At 46.0% G+C, this 23885-nt stretch overlaps 2 protein-coding genes across 3 annotated transcripts in view; both read left to right on the forward strand.

Annotated features, from left to right (window-relative positions):
• ABCA5 (ATP binding cassette subfamily A member 5) overlaps positions 1 to 7770 on the forward strand; it is a 41767-nt gene extending 33997 nt beyond the window's left edge. Inside the window, exons 31-40 of one of the 2 annotated variants that reach the window (XM_041719820.2) lie at positions 93 to 210; positions 314 to 405; positions 562 to 737; positions 1289 to 1364; positions 1443 to 1537; positions 2292 to 2411; positions 2600 to 2749; positions 3708 to 3787; positions 3996 to 4051; positions 4817 to 7770. In XM_041719820.2, the coding sequence (XP_041575754.2) occupies positions 93 to 210; positions 314 to 405; positions 562 to 737; positions 1289 to 1364; positions 1443 to 1537; positions 2292 to 2411; positions 2600 to 2749; positions 3708 to 3787; positions 3996 to 4051; positions 4817 to 4924 (1071 nt within the window). In that variant the 3' untranslated portion in view covers positions 4925 to 7770. Of the gene's footprint in view, positions 1 to 92; positions 211 to 313; positions 406 to 561; positions 738 to 1050; positions 1216 to 1288; positions 1365 to 1442; positions 1538 to 2291; positions 2412 to 2599; positions 2750 to 3707; positions 3788 to 3995; positions 4052 to 4816 lie in introns of those variants that run through there. The other variant, XM_072936921.1, reaches the window with a different exon arrangement.
• A 2031-nt stretch (positions 7771 to 9801) lies between these two features.
• Positions 9802 to 23885, forward strand: part of LOC115497648 (ATP-binding cassette sub-family A member 9) — a 31119-nt gene continuing 17035 nt past the window's right edge. The window contains 16 exon segments of the mRNA XM_030287411.4: positions 9802 to 9850; positions 9853 to 9930; positions 13032 to 13144; positions 14028 to 14238; positions 14828 to 14986; positions 15513 to 15613; positions 16119 to 16342; positions 17165 to 17303; positions 17750 to 17935; positions 18480 to 18612; positions 19015 to 19180; positions 19862 to 19920; positions 20882 to 20992; positions 21399 to 21574; positions 21888 to 22007; positions 23296 to 23434. Of these exon segments, the coding sequence (XP_030143271.4) occupies positions 9817 to 9850; positions 9853 to 9930; positions 13032 to 13144; positions 14028 to 14238; positions 14828 to 14986; positions 15513 to 15613; positions 16119 to 16342; positions 17165 to 17303; positions 17750 to 17935; positions 18480 to 18612; positions 19015 to 19180; positions 19862 to 19920; positions 20882 to 20992; positions 21399 to 21574; positions 21888 to 22007; positions 23296 to 23434 (2149 nt within the window). The 5' untranslated portion in view covers positions 9802 to 9816.

The following is a 23885-nucleotide window of genomic DNA, read 5'->3' on the forward strand; positions in this document are numbered from 1 at the left end:
GTAAAACCTTGCCCTGCCCAAACCCCAAACTGGGAGCTTGGAGGCTCCCCAGAGCTGCTGGGATCTGCAGCCACTTCCCTCTTCTCTGCCAGATGCCAGCAATCCTGGTCAGCAGCCTGCACAAAGAGTTTGATGAAAGGAAGGAATTTCTTCCAGGGAGAAAAATCAAGAAAGTGGCGACCAAACATGTTTCCCTCTGTGTGAAGAAAGGTTGGAGTTCAGTTGCTTGCTGTTGAGCTGTTTTATGTATGAAAACAGCTCTTGGAACCATTTATCTGATCTTCTGGGCAATGTTTGTGTTGTCCCTTTTTAGGAGAAATCCTGGGTTTGTTGGGACCCAATGGAGCTGGGAAAAGCACATTAATTAATATGCTTGTTGGAGAGATTGAGCCAACCAGTGGGCAGGTATGTTCCATGCCACAGTTAGACAAAAAACCAACCCATATTTCAATTTTACTGCAATTACTGCAAGCACTCCTGAGGGGATTTTGCTAAAACCATTTCCAAAAAGTTTGGAAATTTGTAATATTCTGGATTGAGGTCTGGGCATTTTCCTCGCAGGTTCTGATGGGAGATGATTCCTTGGGGCTGAGCAGTGAGGAGGATTCAGTGAAATTCGTGGGGTACTGTCCCCAAACAAATCCTCTCTGGCCAGATATCACATTGCAGGAGCACTTTGAGATTTATGGTGCCATCAAAGGCATGAGCCAGTCTGATGTTAAAGAGGTCATCAAGCGGTGAGTAGTTCATTACAGAAATCTTTGTGGTTGAACTGTAAGTTGCCTTAGCTTTTTTTATCTTCTGGCTTATTGCTGAAGAGATTTTGGTGCTTTGTTGGTGGGTTGTTTTTCCTTTCTCACTTTTCCTAATGCAGTTTTTGTTTCCATTTAAGTTTGGTTTTAAGCTTGGTTGAAATTCTGCAGTTGTGAATTCATAGATGAGGAGATAAAGGTTCATCCAGACAAAATTCAGTTGGAATTTTTAATTTTGATAGATGCTTTTTTGAGTTATTTTTCTCAGGTTATAAAGTACTAACAGTGACCTTTGTAGAAGCTGCAGGGATGGGGAATCCTGAGCTTGGAGCTGTTTCTGTTGTCACCGAGGCTCCTCCAGGACAGGTGGCTTTGTATGGAAGCTCCAATTCTGCTTTTTGCTCTGCTTTTTTTATATTTGATACACAAATATTTGTAACTGAGCTCTTCAAAAGGAGCTGTTTTGCATTCTCTGGTGAGGGGGAAGCCGAACCATCCCTCTCCCAGCCTTTCCCACCTGGTCCTTCCCTCCCCAGCATCGCCAGCGTGCTGGATTTAAAGGACCACCTGCAGAAGACGACGAAGAAGTTGGGAATGGGGCTGAAACGCAAGGTATGGGGGGCTCTGGGGTCACCTGGAGGGTCCCCAGCACCCTCCCTGTCCTCACCCTGCCCCTCTGCCTTCCCCCAGCTCTGCTTTGCCCTCAGCATGCTGGGCAACCCGCGGGTGACGCTGCTGGACGAGCCCTCCACCGGGATGGACCCCAAAGCCAAGCAGCACATGTGGTGAGTGCTGGCCATGGCTCAGGGGCCAGCCTGCTCTGGGGGGAGTCAGCCCTGCTCAGTTATCCCTCCCTGTGAGCCACAGCCAGGGAAAAACACAGTGGGTTGGCTTGGGTTGGAAGGGACCATGAGGATCATCCAGTTCCACCCCCCTGCTGTGGGCAGGGATACCCTCCCCTAAAGCAGAATAATTTCTGCCCAATATCCCATCCATCGCTGCCCTGTGGGGGAAGCCATTCCCTGTGTCCTGTCCCTCCATCCCTTGTCCCATGTGCCTCTCCAGCTCTCCTGGAGCCCCTTTAGGCCCTGGGAGGGGCTCTGAGCTTCTCTTTGGATGAACAGCCCCAACCCTCAGCCTGTGTCCATAGCAAAAGTGCTCCAGCTCTTGGAGCATCTCCATGGACTCGCTCCAGCAGCTCCTCCTGTGCTGGGAGCCCCAGGGCTGGGCACAGGACTGCAGGTGGGGTTCACAAGAAGGGGAGCATCAGCCCAACTGTGTGCCAGGTGCAGCACAGCTGTGTCCCCTCCCAGAGCAGCTTGGGAATCACAGGACTCAAGGTTGAAAGAGATCCTTAAAATATATAAGGAATGCAGATTCGAGCTGTCTTTAGGAGATCCAGGTGTTGACTGTTGCTGTGGGAGGAGCATTAAACCATAAATAGGGGGTCCATCACAGCCCTCCTTTCCTGCTGAGGCAGGATTTGCAGTTCCCTGCCAGGTGCTTTTGTTCAGGGAGGGTCTGGGTTGTGTTTTGCAGGCGGGCAATCCGAGCAGCCTTTAAGAACAAGGAGAGAGCAGCAATCCTGACCACGCACTACATGGAGGAGGCAGATGCTGTCTGTGACCGTGTGGCCATCCTGGTGTCAGGGCAGCTCAGGTACCCCCAGATCCCCCCTGGGACAGGGGGCACAGGCAGCTGGCACCTGGGATACATTTCTCTGAAAACACAGATAAATTTGGTGCCTTAAATCTGGTACCTTAAATTAATCCTTAGCAGCAGAAAGGATCTGTTTGAGGTTAGGCTGTTCTTGAGTACAGCTTGTGTTGTCTGTCTGTAATTTATAGGTGTATAGGTACTGTCCAACACCTGAAGAGCAAGTTTGGCAGAGGATACTTCTTGGAAATGAAATTAGGGGAAGCAGCAGATGTGCAGCAGGTGGAGTATCTGCAGAACCAGATTTTGCACATCTTCCCCAACGCCAGCCGCCAGGAAAGGTGAGGTTTGACAGATACCCAGAAAATACCGATGTGCATCAAACCCTCTGATTTCACAGCAGCTCCTTGGCACCGGGGAAGGAATGTAAATATTTACACACAGCTTTAACAAAAAATGAAGAATAAAAAAAGGAAGGGATCTGGAAGGCAGCAGAGCCCGGGCTGGCAGGGTGGGGGCCGGCAGCCCACACAGATGTTTGGCACAGAGGAAGCAGAACTGGATTTCTGCATAGCTGTTGCCTGACAGCTTCCTCCTGAGTCAGGGCCCCCGGGAAAGGGCTGAAATCCGAGTCTGACTCACTGCCCTTACCTGGAAATGCCTGAGGCCTCTGGGGGTCTCGGCTCCAGGGTGGGCTGGCTGCTGTTCCACCAGCAGCTCTGAGCTCGTGCCAGAGGGTTTGGCTGCGGGGCTGGAGAACTCCTCAAAGGGCACTGCAGGCATCCAGAGGAGCGTGATCCTTGAGGATCCATGAGTGGGATCCTTCCTCAAATGTGGGAGATGGGAAGGAGGGAGGCAGAGAGGGAGGGGAGTTCCCTGTGCAGGGCAGAGCAGCTCCCTGTGCTGCAGTCAGGGTTGCAGGAACGGCTGCATGATGCAAACTTCCAGGATGTGCAAACTTCCAGGATGTGCAAACTTCCAGGACGTGCTGGGACCTCCCAGCTCAGCTGAAATCCAAAACCTGAGGACTCTGGGAGCTCCAGGATGCAAATCTGTCATGAGTAAGCAGAATAGAAATGATTGAATCTGCGTGGAGTAGAGTGAACTTAGAGCAGTCTCGGGTGGTCTCAGCTGATGCACCTGAAGCTGTATCATTGCCCTTCTCCTGTGTGATGGTGACAGTCAGAGTGCCTGCAGTAACCTTCAGAAAAGGAGTTTAAATCCATTCCATAGGTTTGTAATACTTTTACTTGGAGTGATTTTGCTTGAAGCTAAATTTGTTTTGCTTCTTTGTTCCAGTTTTGCTTCTATCTTGGCGTATAAAATTCCTAAAGAAGATGTACAGTCACTTTCACATTCTTTTTCCAAGCTGGAGGAAGGTAATGAAGCACTTGCCATGCATCACACACACCAATCCTTTTGTCTCCCATTACTGACACTTCTGCCATGTGATGTCACTCCTCCATTTCTGTTCCAAATTTATTTAACTTAATTTTCTTTTATTGGTGTTTGTCCCCAACTCTGTTTCTTGGGAAATCAAGAGTAAGTGAAGTATCCCTCAATCTGCTCTATTGATTCTTTTACCAGTAAAACACACCTTCAACATCGAGGAGTACAGCTTTTCTCAAGCAACACTGGAACAGGTGGGTTAAATTCTGCTTTGTGAGGGTAAACCCTGCCAGGTGAAGGTGTCAGAGGGCAGGGGTAGATGGGATATTTAGAAAAATTCCTCCCTATGAGGGTGGGGAAGAGCTGGGATGAAATTCCCAGAGAAGCTGTGGCTGCCCCATCCCTAGAAGTGTCCAAGGCCAGGCTGGACAGGATGAGATCAGCTTTGAGGTCCCTTCCAACCCAGAGCATTCCATGATCCATAATGGTGAGCCCTTGCAGGCAGCTCGTCCCCCAGGCTCTGCTCTCAGGCCACTTGGGCTGCTTTGCTGAGGCTGTTGGGGCATTTTTGGGAAACTAAATTCCCTTTCTGCAAAGTGAATCACATCTGCCAGCTCTCCAGTTCCTCCTTATTCCCGTTTTTCCCTTTAAGATGCCGACTGCAGTGACTGGAAGAGAGCAAATGTGTGGCATTAGTGGAAAAGCTGCTCTGATTTATTCCAAGAACAGACATTTGCTGTTTGTAGCTGGAAGGAGGGTGAAGCTCAGACTTGTAATTGCTTATTGTGGATTAATTATTGCTGACAATTAATGTGCTTCAGTGTTGAGCTTGTGCTCTTGAAGAAAAGAGGTGGGAGGGTAGGAGTAAGGAGAAAAACCTCAAAATACTAAAAATACTAAAAGTGTCTTACTCAGAGATGAAGCAATACATTGAGTACTCATGAGGATTTTAGCATGAGTTGTATTAGTGGCCAAGGAAGTTCCTACAAGGAGGATGGTGTCTTCTCCATGTTTTCCAGGTGTTTGTGGAGCTGGCTAAAGAGCAGGAGGAGGAGGACAGCAGCTTTGGCACCCTGAACAGCAGCCTGTGGTGGGAGAGGACACAGGAGGACCGAGTCATTTTCTGAGCTCCTCGTGCTCCTGTGGGTGCCAGCACCAATCCTCCCTCTGCTCCTGGAGCTGGGCTGGGCAAGGCCAGCTGGGTTTGGGAGCCCTGAGCGTGTCCCACCGTCCTGGCCTTGGGAATAACGCCGCAGGAGCCGTCAGCATCCCACTGCTCCTCTGGCTGACCCACATCCCTCCTCCCCTCGCTGCTCCCGGGCTGTGCTGGGCAGGAGGGCACTGCCACAGCATCTCCTGGAGCTGGGGCTGGTGCAGGAGCTCCCACCTGGCTCTGCTGGGCAGGAGGCTGGGCTGTCCTTCAGGAAAAGCCTGTCTGAGCAGAGCCAGTCTCTGCTGGAGCCTCCTGCCCCGGGGCTTTGCAGGCTCTGGCCGTGCCCTGGGCACTCTGCCCGTCCTGCACACCCACCCCTGCTCCTCCACCAGCTCAGCCATGCCTGCTTCTGCTTTGAAGATGCCCCTGCTGAGAAGAGAGGGGGGAAAACCACTGCAGAGTCCCTGTCCCGCTGCAAGGAGGGTCCTGAACTGCACGGCCAGCTCGGCTCGGCGCCCCAGCAGCCTGAAAATGTTCATTTGCAGATCAAAAGTGGCACTTTGCCCGCACTCCCAGTCCTCTCCCCTGCAGGGTGGCAGCTGTGTGCTGCCATGTGGTGCCACTGGGGTTTGTCCTGCATGCTGGGGGGCACGGGGTGGGCAGAGTGGATGTGGCTCTGCCCTGTCTCCATCCCGAGCAGTCTGATTGTTTCCCTGGCTGTCACAATGTGTGTCCTGCCAGCTGCTCTCACACACAGTGCTTTGGAGATGTTTGCATTTTCCTTGCCAGTGCATTCATGAGCTCCAGTGTTTCCCAGTCCCTCATTGTTGTGGTTGCAGTCAGTAACACAGGGCCCATTTTGTCACCCCCTTTGCAAAACCCCAAATCAAATGGTCCCAGGTCACAGCCTCACCCATAAGAAAGGTGCCTTTGGTTTGCATAGAAGCACTAAAAAGAGTAGAATATGTGGTCCTTTAGCCTGAGATATGACAGATGTATGTTGAAAATATATATTTTTTTTGGTTTTTTCTACACAAAGCTATCATCACATTTTTTTTAATTTTTAAAGGGGAAATTAAAGATTGCTCCCAGTTGATTTTGCTCTGCAATGAACAGATACAGAGATGTGTTTCTATTGAGACACTGGCTTCATAAGTCATGTTATTTATATATCTTCACTTCAAAGTTAGAAAAGGCCTTGCTTTTTCTTGAGAAAACTCAAAAAAAATGGTAAATTTTGAGTTGTGTGTCCCAACTGTTTGGAGTTATCAGGCAATAATGTGTGTGATATGTCTGATAATGGCTGATCACTGCGTTCAGCCAAAATCTGTTTCCATTAGTTTCTGATACAGGGAAATGTGAACTCCTTATGCAGAATTTTCCTTCCTCTTTTGTACCCATAGGTTGCATAGAAATGCATCATTTTGGGTTTGTAGTTAAAATTTGAGCCCAAGTCCTACAGAAAGCCCTGGACATCCCAGGGAACGACAATCCTGGGAAGAATTAAAAGGACAGGATTGAAGCAAACTGCAGCTCCAGCACTGCCTGACAGGGGTGAAACTTCCCTGTCAGAAAAGAAAAAAAATCCCAAATTCAGATGTCATATTTATTTAACCCCCGCCCTGCTGCTGGCTGGGAGCTCTGAGCTTTTGCCTTGATTTGGAGCAATTTGGGACTCAGAATTCTCTTGGCATTTTCCCTTGCAGGTGTGTACAAGTTGAGTGCATTTTCCCCAAATCCCACATTTCTTTGGTCTCTTTTTGCCAGTGATGTTTCAGTCACCTGCCCATCAGTCCAGCACATTCTTGTCACCTGGATTTAGGGAATTAGTGTGACCTGTGAGCAGCCTTGGTGTCTGCCTTGAATTTATTCTTTCACTTGGAGTTAATAGTCTGTAAAATAGTTCTGTGCTGTCTGTTTCAGATATTTCCGTATTTCTCACATTTCAGATGGGAAAACTTTGGATTAAAGCCAGATTAGCTCAGTTTGGTGCTGTTGTTTATTTTGGAGGAGCCCAGTGGATGGTGGCACTGGTTTTTGTGCAGCTACAGACAGGACAGGGAATTTGGCTCATTAAATTAATTCCCTGTTTGGGTGGGATCTTTTCGGCCTGGTGACATCATGTGTTAAAGTGGGGTAGAATTCCACCCCAAAACATCACTGTCCTCATATCAGAAGTGTTTCAAAGTGTCCTAAAATGTCTGTAACTGCCAGAATAGGGAAAAAATCAGGCAAAATTAAACCATCAACCAGCAGAGCTTTATTCCTGGCATTTGAAGCTCTTTGTTCAGCTGTTGTCAGTGACTTTCCAAATCCCATCCATCCAACACAAACCCAGCCTGTGCTCCCAGAGATAAACTGGATTTAGGGGGATTTGGGGTAAATCCACCTAGTTTGGCTCCCCATTCCCAGGTGAGATGTTCCCAGGTGAGATGTTGGAGCTGCCTTGCAGGGTTTGTGATGTATCCAAAGCCTGGAAAACGCCTTCACTTCGTGCTGTTGCTACAAGGTTGTATTTTTCTACGGAGAGTTTCACGTGTCTGGTTTTGTTTAGGTTCCCAAGAAAAGTCCTTATTTAAAAGTATCTCTGTTCAGCAAGTGAGATTTCTTGCACAGCCAACATGCAGAGCTCTGGCAGCAGAAGCAGAGGGTGTCAGCCTGGAGGTGACACATTTGTGACACTCCTCCTGCTGCTGGACCACAAGCAGTTCGTTTTACACACTTGCCTTTCTTTCAGCACTTGGCTGTACTTGTAAAGGTGAGGATTTTCCTCTCCCAGCCAGAAATACTCCCAAAATAAAGATGGATTGGGTTGCTAAACTCCTGGCTTTCTGGCTGTTTTGTTGTGCTGGAAACAGGGATGGTTTTCAAAGCCTGGGCTGATTTTGGGGTGCACCAGAGTTTTGGGTGGCTGGGCTCAGGCAGAGGGATTTTATGGGATTATAAATAAATAAAGGGATTATATGCTGGCATGGCCAGGCTCTGGGGCTGCAGTATTTACATATTTTAAACCGAACTGGGGGGATTTTTGCAGTGTTGCAACACGAGGGATCCGACCGCCCGCAGCGGCGCTTTGCAGGCGGATCCGTTCAGCCCAGCTTTGGGCTAGCAGTGACCCCACGGCAGCTGCGTGCTCCTGGCATGGCACATTGTCCATCTGCAGGGCTGAATCACCTCCAGCCACTGGGAAATTAACCCCACTTAAAAAAGAACAATTTATTTCTGTGCTTGGAGCTGTGCCCAAGGTGAATTCGCTGGGTGGGTGCTGGCCCTGGGTGTGGGGCAGTGGAATGGGGGAGGTTTGGCTGAAGGTGGGACATGGAATGTGCTCCGAGGGATGGAGGGCACTGCCTGCTCCTGGCCTGGCCTGTGGGACTGCCAGGTCCCTGGGGAGGAGGAGGACGTGCTCACCTCCAGCCTCATGGGTCAATGAAGGGTGCAGCAAAATAGAAGTGGTTTATACTCCCTGAGCTCCTCGGTGGAGAGGAAATAACCCCAAAGAAGTAGAACCTGAGCTGGGGGACAGTTCCCAGCACTTCATACTCGTTTGTTTCTGATGCTGTGGGAGGGCTGTGTGCCATGCTTTTTCTTTTTTAAGCTGTAAAATTAATTCGTTCCCTTATAATGCTTCTTTCAGAAAGTCCCCGATTTAACATGCTGAATTTCCCTTTGATAAGGGCTTCCCAGAGCTCTTGCTGTCCTTTCTCCTCTGCTTGGCATGTCCCCCTGGAAGGGTCTGGCTCCCTTCCCAGCTCCTCTCTTCCTCCTGGCAGACACAAAGGCTGGTTCCGAGTCCCCTTCAATTAATGATATTTTAATATCTGCTCAGTGAAGCCCTGGGGGCTTGGGGTCCCACTTCAGCGGCAGGGCGAGGAGAAGGATGGGGAACCCCAAGGGGTGCTGGAGCAGGTGTCTTTTCCTGTGAAAAATCCTTTTCTGTAGCTAATGTGCAGACAGGGCAGGGCTGGGTCCCACACTGAAGGACAGGCTTTGGTCAGAAAAGTGCTGTTTTTTGGTGAAGTGCACCTCAGATGAGCTTTCTGCAGTCACGAGGAGCCTTGCCCGTTGCTCCCCTATTGCCCAACACGAAGAGATGCCAGAAAATGCTTCTGCTCCTCTCCTAAATGAGCTCACGCCTTGAAAATGAGAAAATCAGCAGCTGCAGCAGAGCCTCAGCCTTTTGTTAAGCAACAACCTTGTGGTTTGAGGCAGCTCTGCAAATCAGATGCACAATCCTGGAGCTGTGGAAGTTCCGGGACAGTCAAATTCATTTAACTCGTTGAATTATCCCGTGGCCAGGCACCCTCCCAGCTCCTTTGGATTCCCTGCCTTCCCTGATTTCCTCACCTCCCTGTTCTGAGTGCAGATCCACTGGAAAGATGTTTTGTTTTTAAACGCCCAACACGCTCCATCCTGCTTCCAGCTGTGCTGCAGCTGCTGGAAAAGCAATTAAAAGGAGTGGAAATTGGGAAAAAACCCGCTCAAAACAACGGGGAAAGGAGAAAGCAGAACTAAAATCTCGTTGGATCTGGGGTGCAGGATTTGTCTCAGCAGAGGAAGGAGCATTTGCTGAGTAAGGCTCTGGGCAAGGGGATGGGGACAAGGCAGAGTTTTCCCTCTGGAGAAGCTGGGCCAGGGACAAAGTGGCTTTGTCACCTCCCAGGAGTGAAGGTTCACCCCCATCCCAGGCCACCCCAACTCTGCTGCCTGCCGGGAACATCTGCAGGAGTGCAGTGAATCCTCCAAAGCGCGGTGTAAACATCCCCAGGCTCGGGGCCAGCTGGTTGTAGGTGCTGTTCCAAGGTTGGGTCATCGCTCCAGAAGTTTTGGGAGGTTTGCCCGGGTGACGTCAGGCTGGAGAGGGGCATGGCCACCGGGCTGGGCCACCGAGCTGAGCCTCCCTGGGGCTGAAAAGGGACCAGGAGCCCGGACACCTCAGAGCTGGAGGAGAGCTGGTCCCCATGGAAAACACAGCATCAGGTAAGGAGCCACAGATTTCTCCTTTTTTCATTAATTTGTTTAGAAGTAGAGATGGAAAAATTGATTTAGAAGTAGAGATGGACAAATTCTCCATGCAGGATTTGAGTTTTCATGAGGGGATGATGATTTTTTCCTAATAAATGCTTTCTGACGCTGAATGCATAAAAGTTGCACCTTCCAGCTCTGTTTTCTGGTGGACTGTAAGTTCGTAACAAAATATTTTACAGGAAAAGGAGCAAAAATATTCAGCTTTTCTGGGGGTGTGTGGATTTTGGCTCTCCCCGCGGCTGCAGGTGAAGAGCTGCAGTTTGAGCACCGGATGATGATCCCTCCCTTTTCTCTCCTCCTCCTCCTGCCTTGATGTCACTAAAGGTGTCTAAAAATACAAAATCCCCATATTTCACTTCTCTGTATGAGCTGAAGTGTTGAGCTTTGATTAGGGACAGGTTTAGAGTTGTTATTTTCAAGTTGAGAGTAGGAAAAAAAACCTGTTCCAGTTGGAGTTGGAGTGGAGTCAGTGCAAATCTGTCTGTGATTTATCAGATGAAAACACAAAAAAACCTGCAAGAGGCAAAGAGGAGGGGATGGAAAGAGCACTCTGCACTCTCCATGTGCAGGGATTCATCCTTGGCTCTGGGAAAGCCAGTGGATCCTCTGGGAAGTGTGAGATGCACCACGGATTTCTCCCTTTGAACTCAAAATTGAGAGGCTCCTGCCAGACCTCCTGAAGAGCAGCTTGATTTTAGGAACTAAAATCATAAACTCCGGGAATGCTTCAGGTTGGAAGGGACCTCTAAAAGTCACCCAGTCCAACCCCCTACAATGAGCAGGACATCTTCAAACAGACCTCAAAAAGTTACATTTATAGAGGAAAACAGTCTGAAGAGGTGCCAAAGAGGAATTCCCTGAGATAGTAAATAAAGGGATTATATGGGATGTGCCTTCCTGGGATGGCTTCTGGTAGAGCAGGGCTGCGTGCAGGATCCAGGAAAAGTGATTGCAACACCTTGGCAGGGAGTTCCTGGAGAGCAGGAAGTTTGGATGCACTTAATGAGCCCCAGGAGACATCCAGCTTTACAAGTGGTGCTCTTAGCCGGATTAAAGTTTCCCAAACATCATTGCCTCCAGTTTCTGAAGTGTTTATTTTGCCTTCTGCATCTGAAGTTTTGAGCCTCAGGCCACACAGAGGATTTTCTCTTGGCTGTATTTTTTACCTTTTTGATGATTATCGAATAGATTAATTAGACACCTTATTTAAAGTTAATAATAGCTAATATTTATTAGGTATCTGACTGAAAGCTAAATTCCGCAGCCTTTATAGGCAGCATCACTTATTTGAATTCCTGGCTTCATATTTGGCTCCTCATGTTATTTGCTCCTTGCTCCACAGGCAAAAAGTAAACTAAAACTGGTAGAAACTTGGTTAAAATTTTCTAAAAAGTTTTAGAGTTGCTCCATCATTTAAAAATTGTTTTTTGTGACTGTAGAGATTCTGTGCATCTTTTAAAGACCGTCATGTTTTCCTTGTTATCCAAATACCACCACACTTTGTTTACTACCCAAACATCCTGGGCTGAGCTGCTGCTTTCAGTTCATGACTGAAATCCAGACATGAGCAAAAAAAAAAAAAAAAAAAGAAAAAAAAGTGGCACTTCCTAGAAATCTCTTCCTATTTACCTTTAACCTTCAGTGGAGGCAGCAGGGAGGAAGTCTGTGAGGAAGCTTGGGCAGGGAAAGAGAGATAAGATAAGGTAAGCCCTGTGATAACACAGAAGGTAAATTGGGATCCTGGATCCTTTGCTCCTGCAGTACACAAATATTTAGTTATTCCAAAAAACAAGCAGTGATGGCAACAGAGCAGTGGAACCCTTTATTAACTCCAGCTGCCCAATCCAAGAAGTCAAGAAGGCTGTCCAAGGGGAATGGAGCACTCTGCCTTTGAGGCTGCTTTGATTTTGGGCTTTTTTTATTTTGGGTTTCAGCCATTTGAAAGGATTAAAGCACAAAATCATGTTGGGAGTTTCCCTGCCCTGCTCCCCTGGGAAGGGGGTGAAACCCATCACTCTGGCCTTGCTCCTGGGCCACAGGATTAAATCTGGAGCTGAAATAAATATCCCAAAGAAATACTCCCTGCCAAGCACTTAGGAGGATATTAAGGAACGCATGGGTGTTCTAATCCTGCCCTGCTCTAACTGCATTAAAGTTCCTTAATACTTGGGTGAAAACAGAACAAATTTGTCTCTTACCAGCTTGGTGAAGACAGGCAGTGACAGCCTCTATTTTAGGTTATTTTTAGCATCTGCCCAGTGTTTGTAACGTGATTCAGGGTCTGGTTCAGAACCCAGAGCACGTGAGCAGTGCTTTGCCAGCAAAGCACGTGTCTGAGGCCAGACACAAATCCACTTCCTGCAGTGAGACGTGGAAAGTGAGCGGTTGTCTTGTTCCACAAAGCCTCTTTGGGATGAGGAAGGATGAACCTGGTGAGGAAGGATGAATTTGGGTGAGGAAGGATGAACATGGGTGAGGAAGGATGAATTTGGATGAGGAAGGATGAATTTGGATGAGGAAGGATGAATTTGGATGAAGAAGGATGAGTCTGAATGAACAAGGATGAATCTGGGTAAGGAAAGATAAGTCTGGGTGAAGAAGGATGAACCTGGGTGAGGAAGGATGAATTTGGGTGAGGAAGGATGAATTTGGATGAAGAAGGATGAATTTGGATGAAGAAGGATGAATTTGGGTGATGAAGGATGAATCTGGATGAGGAAGGATGAACCTGGATGAGGAAGGATGAATTTGGGTGAGGAAGGATGAATTTGGGTGAGGAAGGATGAATTTGGATGAGGAAGGATGAATTTGGGCAAGGAAGGATGAACCTGGGTGAAGAAGGATGAATCTGTGGATGTGGAAGAGCCAGCTCAGAGTCCAGCCCAGCTCTGTTCCCTTGCATGATCTTGGTCTATTTCCTTTCAATCTGAGTTGCCCAAAGTTGAGGAGATAAGTTCTCCCCCTTTGACATGTCACTGGCTTCCTCTGAAGTAGTATTTAACTCCCAGTGACTTGTTTTATTCTAAATTATATCATTTTCTTTCCCATCTTAGCTGGAAAAATGCAGGAGGCATCCAAGAAAGCCTCACAAATATTTCAGCAAACCTGTATTCTCCTGTGGAAAAATATTCTTCTGGTGTGGAGGATGAAGTCAAAAAGTTTTCAGGCAAGTGTCAGTTCTTCCAAAGGGAAATCAGGATTTCTACTACAAAGTATTTTCACATTGCATTGTTTTTGCATGAGGTGATGTGAGAAGCCTCAGCTGTGGTTTCCTGGGAAATGTCAGCAGTTCCTTCTTCCTGCGACACTACAAGTCTGCCTTGTGACAAAGCTGGCTGCTGGCTTTTTGCTTGTTGATCCTGCCCTGTGCAGAGGAACACAATGTCCAATTCATGGTTCCAGTGTCAAATTATCCACAGACCTCACTGGCTCCGGGACTAGGAAAACATATTTTCCATCTGCAACCTTGCTGGGATTTGAAAACCATCACACCTGTGGAACAGCTCTCCCTCGTGCCTGGGGGAAAGGCCTGGAGCTGGGCTGGGCAGTGGGGTCACAGCTGGGTTAGGAGGGTCCTGGAGGAGCCTCCCTGAAGCCTTGGAGTGGTTCCTAAAAGAGAGGCACGATTCAGAGAATAAAAGTGGGTATTTATTGCAGGCCTTCAATCAATGCACCTTGGGCAGCCAGAAGCCTCTGAGGGGCTACACCCAAAATTAATGATGATCATGAGTTTTTTAGACAGTTATAAGTTTGGCCCATTTATATATCAGGGGTTAATCCTCCAGGCAATGGAGTCATTTACTCCAAGTTTTCCCCCCAGTTCACTGTTGTTTGCATCTCCCCAGGCCTGAGGCACTGAGGTGTCCTTGATTCCCAGGCCTGGAGAGGAATTTTTTGTCTGGATAAAACAGGAGCACAGCGGCTGTGGAGTTTTAGAGTGATACCCCAAAGCAACGCTGGTCTGAGAAATATGAAAGCTAAATCCTGAGGCAGCAGCAGCAGGTCCCTGGGCCCCTCACCTCTACATTTCCCTCCATCTTTCCCTGCAGGAATGGGTGGCCTCGCTGCTGTTCCTCTACATCCTGCGGGACGCCGCGGGGCTGATCATGTACTACCCCAGCCACGAGTTCCCCTACAGACCCCTGGGGCGCCTGGACGACCCCGCCTTCAACGCCTCGGGGGTCACCCTCATCTTCACCCCTGCAACCAGCACCACCAGGACAATCATGGCCAAAGTGGCCTCCAGCTCATCGCTGAGGGGTAAAAGCTCTTAAATCCATCTTCCTCCATGTCTCTAGTGCACTTGACCCACCCTCATGGCAGGGAGGGTCAAGAGCATTTGACCCATGTGATTTTTGAGGGAAAAAATTGTGGTGATGCCCATTTTAACGTTGTCTGAATAATCAGAGGTTCAGCTGTGCTGATTTTATTTTTTTTAATATTAATTATTTTTTCAATATTATTTCAATATTATTATTTCAATATTATTATTTCAATATTATTATTTCAATATTATTATTTCAATATTATTATTTCAATATTATTCAATATCATTTCAATACTATTATTTCAATATTATTATTTCAATATTATTAAATATTATTTCAATATTATTATTTCAATATTATTATTTCAATATTATCATTTCAATATTATTCAATAGTATTATTTAATAGCATTATTCAATATTATTATTATTCAATATTATTATTATTCATTATTATTATTATTCAATATTATTATTCATTATCATTATTATTATTCAATATTACTATTATTCAATATTATTATTCAATGAGATTAGCAGAATTAATTTTTTCAATATTAATTTTTTTTTTTCTAATGGCAGGTGTAATAATAGAAGAGGTGGAAAATGAGGCAAAAATGGAAGAAAAAGGACTTTCGGAAGAGGAAACAATTGGTGTTGTTTTTAAGGATGACTTCTCTTACACTCTCAGATTTCAAATAGGCAGCACGGTGTTTCCAAATGAAGGCTTAGAGCACATAGGTAACAAAATAAATGAAACCCCAAGCTTTGATTTTGCATTAAAAACTGTTTAGCTGAATTTCTGTGCTGCTGTGCCACCCCAGAGGGATGGAGGCTGCATGTGCCAACTGGCTTGAGAAAAATATGAGTTAAAATTTGAGGGTTTGTGTCTGTAAAAGGAAAAAAATATCAGAGAAAAAAGCTGTAAGAACATAAATGTCACCCACAGTCAGAGAATCCTAGAATGGTTTGGGCTGGAAGGGAGCTCAGAGATCATCCAGTGCCTTTTTGCCCCTCTCCCTTTTGTACCTTAACACATCAAATCGTGCCTGGAAAATGAGACTTGTGTGTGCATTAATGTCTGTGGCCAGAGATTTCACACACTGAAAAATAAAAGGCTGAGTAAACCCCAATCTTTACTTCCTCACACTGAGGTAAAACTCATTTTCAACCCCATGTCACGCACAAGTATTTATATGCACGTGTATATGGAAATGTACTAATTAATACTCATTAATTATTTTTTAAAAATTTGTTTCCCCAACAGAAACCTGCTGGGATTTTTCAGCAAAGCACTGCAAAGTTCCTCTGTACTGGTATGGGGGCTTCCTCTCTGTGCAGTCCAGCATTGATGCAGCAGTCATAGAAGTAAGTGTGCTCATGGTGGAATTTGCTGTTCTTCCCTCACTTCTGTGTAAACTTAAAACCTAAACTGATTAAACCAAAAATAGAGGGGGGAAAAGAAACTCAAACACCAAGAAATCCAGCAAGCCAGTTGATTTTTCCAGCCCTAAAAGTGTCCAAGGCCAAGCTGAAGAGGGTTTGGAGCACCCTGGGATAGTGAGAGGGGTCCCTGCCCATGGCAGGGGTGGAACAAGGGGATCTTTAGGGTCTCTTCCATCCCAAACCATTCTGGGATTCTGATTTTCTGCAACTTCTTAAATAATTAGTGTAATTCAAAATGTAAAAGAATGACAGATCACCCTCATGGCTCGAGGCAGTGAATGGAACGAGGATTTAATAGTGTTTATTGCAAGCCAGCACAAAAAGGTGCTCATTACTGGTTATTTTAATGCTTGTAACCCCCTGTTTGTTCTGAGGTCAGCTATTTCATTGCAGAAATGAAATTAACTTAATTTCTAATTTCCTTTAGATGAAAACCAACCACTCTGTGTGGAAAGAAATGAAGTCAATTACTGGAGTTCACCTGCAAACCGTGATAAAACCTCTGTTTAAACTGGATTACCTTTGGTTCATTATCTGTGCCATACTGTGCTACTGCCCATACATGCACTTTTTATCAGTGAAAGTTCTCAAGGAGAAGAAGAAGCTGAAGATATTGATGAGAGCAATGGGTCTGCAAGATATTGCCTTCTGGTAAGCCTCAGAAATCAATGTGTAATTACAGGGATTATTTTATCAAGTGTATATTTACCAAGCCTGGTCTGGTGGGAGGTGACCCTGCCCATGGCAGGGGTGGAATTAGGGGATTTTTGAGGTGTCTAAACCATTCTGGGGTTCTCTTTGCTTTGTTTCCAAGCCTGTTGGTCTGAGGCAGGTTTTTTTGTAGTTGTTTTGTTGCTTCTCCTCCCCAAAGAAGGGGAGAAGCTCTCCTTGTGGAGCAGCATGTGTGCAGCAGGGTTTGCCTCCAGAAAATGGGTGGAACACTCAGAAAAAGCAAAGAAACAAATTCTGGAGAAACCCCTAAATGCTGAAGCAGAGGAGGGACACAGGGTCTATCCAAACAGGGTTTCTAACCCACCTGGGCAGGAATAGTTCACATCATTAGGAAAGCACATGGAGAGAAGGTGCTGGCTGCAGATTCTCTGCCTCCCCTCGCTGCCCTCACTGCAGAGATCTGGGCAGCTGCCAGACCTGAATTTGTGGAAGAACCTTTTTCCTGAGCAGTGACCAAGCACTGAGCAGGCTGCCCAGAGAGGGTGTGGAGTGTCCCTGCCTGGAGACACTCCAGACCCAGCTGGACACATTTCTGTGCCGTGTGCTCTGGGATGTCCCTTTTTGAGCAGAGACATCGCCCCTCCGTGTCCCTTCCACCCTCATCCTTCCTGTGCCTCTCTGATATTTGCACCTATCCAGTCTGGAAATGGTTGAAAATACAAAATATTTGAATTCATGCCACTTTGGCTATGTCACGGCAAGTGTTGTCATGCTCAGAAGTAACTGTGCCTTCCCTTGTAGGTTGTCCTGGAGTTTGCTGTACACCGTGTACGTCTCCATCACAGCCAGCCTGCTGACCTGGGTCACCCTGAGTGAAGTTTTTAATCACAACAGCTTTTTGGAAGTGTATTTTTTTTATTTCTTTTATGGCATGGCATGTGTAAGTTTACATTTGTATCCTTCTACGATGCACCTTTTATTTTTTTTTTTTTCCTAATTAAAATATCTGAAAGACTGCAGAGTTTTTTAGGGCTGGAATTATATGAGAAAGTAACAAAAATAGTCTACTGCGATTTATTGTTATTTTTTATAGGCTAGATTTTAGGTAATCTTTTGTATATTTTTTATACCACTCACATTATATTTTAGGAGATTCTGACTCTAAATCAGAGTAAAGAGAGGTGCTAAAATGAGGCTGGGAGTGATCTGTCTGTCCTTATAAACCTGCCCTAAATCTCAGAGCTGTCTGCTAGACAAAGCCTTGTTCATCTGGAGGGAACAACTGCAACCCAGCTGGGTCTCAAATTTTGCTCCTATTTTCACATTGGTTTATTTTTAATTGCAGAAGAAATGCATCCTGCTAACTACTGGTTTTCTCTGCTGCAGATTCACTTCACTTTCCTGCTCAGCTCGTTGCTAAAGCAGCCAAACATTTCCAGTTTTGTGGGATTTCTCCTTCACATCCTCTTTGGGGCACTGGGCTTTTTGACGTTGTTTGAAAAACTGCCACGGGCTTTGGAATGGACTTTAAACATCTTCAGTCCTTTTGCCTTCACAGCTGGCCTTTCAACGGTATGTCCATAATAAAACCAGTGCATCACAAAAGCTCAGCCCCCAAAACTCTGCCAGAGAGCAGCAAAATCCACAATTTGCATCACCAGAACAACCCAATCACCCCACTCTGCTTTTCAAAAGAAAATTTGGCTCCAAAAAAAATCTTTTAAAAATCTAAAAAATTTGTGCTAAGTCATAGCAGAGATGGTTGGATGCTCAACTGCATCACAAATTTTACTGCGACAAATTTAAATCTCTATAAAATGAGCAGTGGGATGTGGCTGGTGGGTACCAGGGGCTGCAGGAACTGAGGGCTGGAAGTGCTGTCTGTGCAAACAGCACTCTGTAACTTCTGCATGGTCTGAAATTCAGCTTACTGAGGCATTTCTGGTGCTTGTGGTCAGAATAAACCCTTTGCTCCTTAGAAACAGCGTCATGGTCACGAGCGAATTGGTTTTGAGTGAAAATGGCTGTGATGACACAGCAGTAGCTCACACAAAATATTTCTGTCTGAAGGAAATGTTGCATCTGAATTTTTTTTGTTTTTTTTTTCCTTCTCTAGATGGTAAAACTAGAAAAATATGGACCAGCATTTACCCCAGAGTTGTACCCTTTTTATAACCTGTACCTCATCCTGAGCCTAGACAGTGTCTTGTATTTCCTGTTGGCCATCTACTTTGATAAGGTTTTGCCTGGTGAGTGAAAATGTGAGGGGGAAAAATGCAAACTTCTTTGCTTTTTCTTCCATAATTCCCTGCTTTGTAGAGAGAAAGTTGCCAAAGGGGTGGTGGGAGGAGAGAAAACTGCAGCCCTGCAGTGAGATCCTGCTCCGACAGCCCTGACCACTGGGGTTGGATGGGTGTTGTAGGACTTGTTCTGATTTTTTTGAACCAAAGAGGTTGTAAATGGCTGTGATTATTCCCCACCTGCATTTACAGGTATGGACAATTTAAATTGCAGAGTTTATCAATTCTTTCACTCTGCTGCAAGTTCACATTCTCCACTGCTGGGGGAGCGGTGGCTGGGCTGGGCATTTATCGGAGTTGACAGATGGAGGTTTTGGGGTTGATATTTTACCTTCTCTGCCTCTGATTCAGGCAAGTACGGGGTCCCACATCCTCCTACCTTCTTCCTGAGACCCTCCTACTGGCTCAGGGGCAGCGGTGGGTATGTGGGGGTGAGAGCTGGCAGCAGCCACGACCCCGTTCTCGGCGGTGACACCGAGCCGCTGCCAGCGGGCTTCGATGGCAAGGAAGCCATCAGGTAAGGAGCTCCTTTTGGCAAAGAAAATACAGCTCTGCCTGGATTGTTTGGCTCTGGAGAGCACAGCCACGCTGCACTGGTGAGGGTGAGGCTGGCAGCTGGCACTGTGGATGAGATTCATTCAAATGTGTGAAAGCCAGGGGTTGTTCAGTGTTTCATCCCATCCAGAGCTGGATTTGAACATTTATTGGATGAGGAGCATCCTCCAATTCCCTTTCCTTCACTTCCCTCTCAGCAGCGAGTCTGTTCCCATTCCCCAGCATCTCCAAGCACAGAGTGTGCTGCAGAAAATGCTGCACTGTCCATCCTTGCAGGGCTGGGTGGGCTCGTGGCTGGTGCTGCCTTCTGGTTGTTACCACAAAGAAAATTATTATCTGCCATAATAACAGCTAAGTCATCACTCCTAATTAAATATCCACATTTATATCCTCCTCCTTCGCTCACAAAACGTTCCTCGAGTTTGGCTTTGAAACCTTTTAAACAGCTTTTAGAAAAGCACAGGGCCTAATCCTGCTTTAAAGGCACCAGAAATTAATTACATGAAGGAATTCCTTCTGCAGGACCAGTTGGAGGAGGAGATTGGGAAATAATCCCCCAAAAGGTTTCAAAGTTTAATTTGAGGCAGGGGATACATCCCCAAATTGTGATTCAATAAGTAATGGCTTGCTTACTTTTCTTTAGACTAAACAATATTAAAAAAATATACAAGAAGAACAACAAGAGCACCGAAGCTTTAAAGGGTAAGGAGAGGCTTTGTAATTCTTTTATTCGTTTTTCACTAGATAAGAACCCAAAGTGCTTGGAAATGTACTGGCTGTACTGAATTCTGCCTCTGGGCCTGTTAAATTATATTGTGCAATGGTTATTTCTGCAGGGGTAAATTACTGGCAAATTTCTACCAGGTCGTTATCTCCCTGTTCCCTCCAGGAAAATCACTTGTTTATATTTTTTTTGCAACAGCAGAAATCTCCTTAAAAGCTGTGTTTTTGCAGTTATGAACCACTCTAGAAATCCCCTCTCAAACCTCCCTTTCAAAATGTAAACTATTTTGGGCAAACTTGGGATTTTATGGCCAAATCTGCTGTCCCTGCCTGAGCTGTGCTCTCCAAGCATTTGCCAATGCAAATATTTGACACAGCCATAGTGAAGTCATGGGGTATTTGTTAAATGCCTTTGTTTAACAAGAACTCCAAGTGATAATATCAGAAATGAAAAATACAAAAATATTAAAAATATCAGTATGACTTCAAAGGTCTATGTTGAGTGGGAAAAACCAAACAAACACAACTTGAACCACCCACAAAAAGACAAAGTATTTTTTTAAAAAGAAAATGAGGGGCAAAGTCTGGCTGCTTTGAAATGTGTCTTGAAATCTCACGTCTAAGAAAAGCTCTGGGTTCTGCTCTTCCTGAGGACTCTTCTTGAGCCACACTAAAATAAAATGTTATGAACCTCACAGAAAACGAAACTCAAAGTTCTTTAAATATTGAAGATAATACATTTATTCCCTCAATTCAGTGAAGACATAATTCCTTACTAAGCTTAGGCCTAACTCCTGAAGAACCAACCTGTGCTTTTTGATCTGGTTTTGGCCTCTCAGCTTCTAAAAAAATGTCACTTCTGTCACCTGTGGCAACAGCTACAGTTCCAAGTCCACTTCTCACACACTTCCATCCTACTGTTGTCCTGTTTTTATTCCAGGTTTGTCCTTAAATATATATGAAGGGCAGATCACTGCCCTGCTGGGTCACAGTGGATCTGGGAAAACTGCCCTGTTAAATGTGCTCAGTGGATTTTCCAAGCCTTCAGCAGGTGAGATGATGGGCCTGGATGCTGAAGAGGAGGAACTGTTGGTTTTTCCAAGTGTAAGGGGGGAAAAAGCCTTCAAGTTTTCCCTCAGTCATTTGTGCTGGATTGTTGTCAGTGCAGATTTCTCCTTCAGCACGAGCTCCGGGGATAATGGATCCCTCGTGTGTGCACCATGGTCATTTCTCTATCTGCATGACCTGGTGCTTTCTATGAGCTGCACATCTGTAGGAAACATGGTTTTATTTGTAAGGGGAGGTTTTGCTGCTCTGAAATATTCTTGAAAGGTAATAAATCTTTGGGCTATCCAGTTACTTTGCTTTTTTTGTTATTTTAATTTTTAATTTAACACTTGCAAAACATCCATGGTGCTGGAATTGATGTCAGGTGTTTCATTCACCCCTCTGTGCAGGTTCTGCAATGATCTACAACTACAATGCTTCTGAAATGTGGAATATGAAAGGAATACAGGAAAAGGTTGGGATTTGCCCCCAAAATAATTTGCATTTTGAAGCCTTAACGGTGAAGGAAAACCTGAGAATTTTTGCTCACATCAAGGGCATTCAGTGGAAGGAAGTAGATGAAGAGGTTGGTATGGGCTTCTCAGCCACTGACTTCTCTTTTATGGCCTCTTGGGCACTTTGTGCTTTATTGATAAAAGATGATCACCTGCATCTTGTTCTGTGGAAATGAGAACAATCCTGATTTAGTGGAAAAGTAGTTTTCCAATTGTTTCTTATCCTCATGTTGTGAGTTAAAACTCAGACTTGTCTTATTTATCTCCAAGCAAAGCCACTATGGGTAGGTAAGTTTGAAATCTTGAAGTTATAATGTTTGTAGCCATTTAGGAATTCAGACCAGTGCTTTGGAAATGTGACTCTTGTCTTCTTGTGTTCCCAAGGTGCAGAAAGTTCTCGTCATGATGGACCTCACCGATGTTCAGAACATTTGTGCTGAAGCCCTGAGTGGGGGACAAAAACGAAAATTGTCTCTTGGAATTGCAATTTTAGGGAACCCCCAGGTAAGGACTGGTTGTGTTTATGCACACACAGCGTGTGTTGTTTTGGGACGTAGCTTTGTATTTCGACATGGCACAGAGGCTGTTGGCCTTTTCCCCTGCTATTCCAGGCTAATAATTCACTTATTGAAAGGACTGGGGAATCTGGTTCCATCAGAGCCATACTTTTAATTAGAAGGGTGTTATTATTGCAACAGGAGAAGGAGCAATAAAAACGAGCCACACTTGAGGGTGCATTCTCTTCTCTGAGTGAGACCCTCAAAAGCATGAAACCAAGTGATGTAAGCGTGGGACTGAGCTGGTGAACACAGCTGGTCTTGTAGTTAAGATGGTCACAATACAAGGCAAAACACTCCATTTTCAGAAGGCTTCAAACCTGTAATGTTATTCTAGCATGCATGCTTTTTATACATTCTTACAAAACTCATAAGTTTACTCATTGATCATGAGATACAAACAAAGTGCTCATTGGAACAGACAGCTGCAGGTTTCTCTTCTTTATCCTTCTTTCTTTATTGGTTTCTATGTCAGCTACCTTGGTAGGAAATTCTTCCAGGGTAAAACATGGATCGTCTTATCAAACTCCTCTCTGGCTCGCAGAAGTCACTGTAAAAATGTCGGAATCTGAGGTATTGATGATCCTGAGATTGTAGAAAGTCTCTGTCTGTCAGCCCCGCTGCCAAAGCAGAAGGCATAATTGGTCTGTGCTGGTTTCAAGGTTGTTTATTCTGTTTATCTCTAACATGTTCTGCTGCCCTGCCGCAGCTCTGTCCTGCAGGGCAGCGTGTGGGGCTCTGCCCTCAGTGGGATGTTACAAACATTAAATACCACAAACTACCTGTGCTGGATTTACAATAATGTGCCAATATCTGTCACCTACGTTGGACAGTGTGTCCCCAGCCTGAACCAACAGAAAAATGCCAACACCACAGTGAAACATGGAGGGCATGAAGAAGGAGAAAAAGGACAAGACACACCCAATTTCCTCCATCTTGTCCCCTTTGGACCCCTAATCAAGAATCCTAAAATTTTACTTTTGCACCCATGCCACACCTTAATTATTACTTATATCAAACACTCAGAGCTGGTAATTCACCCTGTAAGATTGAAAACTCTTTTCCATGGACAGAGATCACAGACAGTGTCTCTGGGGGCTCTGTCCAGGGGGGTTCCTGACCCCTGCCAGGGTCCCAGACCTGCCAGGGCAGCCAGAGGGAAGCCCTGGACTCCCACATCAAACCTCTCCCACAGGCTGGGGCGTGGGGAGCTCTGACCTCGTTGTGTTTTGCAGGTGCTGCTCCTGGACGAGCCCACGGCGGGGCTGGATCCCTGCTCCAGGCACCACGTCTGGAGCCTGCTGCGGGAACGCCGCACCGGGCGCGTGACGCTGGTCGCCACCCAGTCCATGGAGGAGGCAGACACTCAGGCTGGTGAGCCCAGACTGGCACCCTGGGGTGCACACCAGGGGTTTGCAGGGCACAGCCCACGTGTGGGTCCCACTGCGGCACGGCTGGTGCTCGCTGGACATGTTTTATCTGACAGTGACCACCAAGCCAAGCTGGCCAAAGGTTAAAACTGGGCTGATGCATCCCTCCAAGGCTTTGCTCATGCTCCTCTCCAGGATAAAGCAGTCTAATTCAGGATAAAGCACTTCCACTTTATCTGGATTTGTCTCTGTGTCAGTAAAACTTGGGTTATTTTCCTGGATTTAACTTGCTGCTATTCCCATTTCCATATTGTTCCTGTGCTGCGTGGGAAATTCTCCACAAGCCCACAAGAATGCAGGACTGAAAGAATTAACCATGATGTTGAGGAGAAAGGCATTGGTTTAAAATTTGAAAAATTCAGGGCTGGCCTGGCTTTACTCCTCTCAATTTATTA

Source organism: Taeniopygia guttata, chromosome 18 (assembly GCF_048771995.1).
Source record: "Taeniopygia guttata chromosome 18, bTaeGut7.mat, whole genome shotgun sequence".
NCBI lineage: Eukaryota > Metazoa > Chordata > Aves > Passeriformes > Estrildidae > Taeniopygia > Taeniopygia guttata.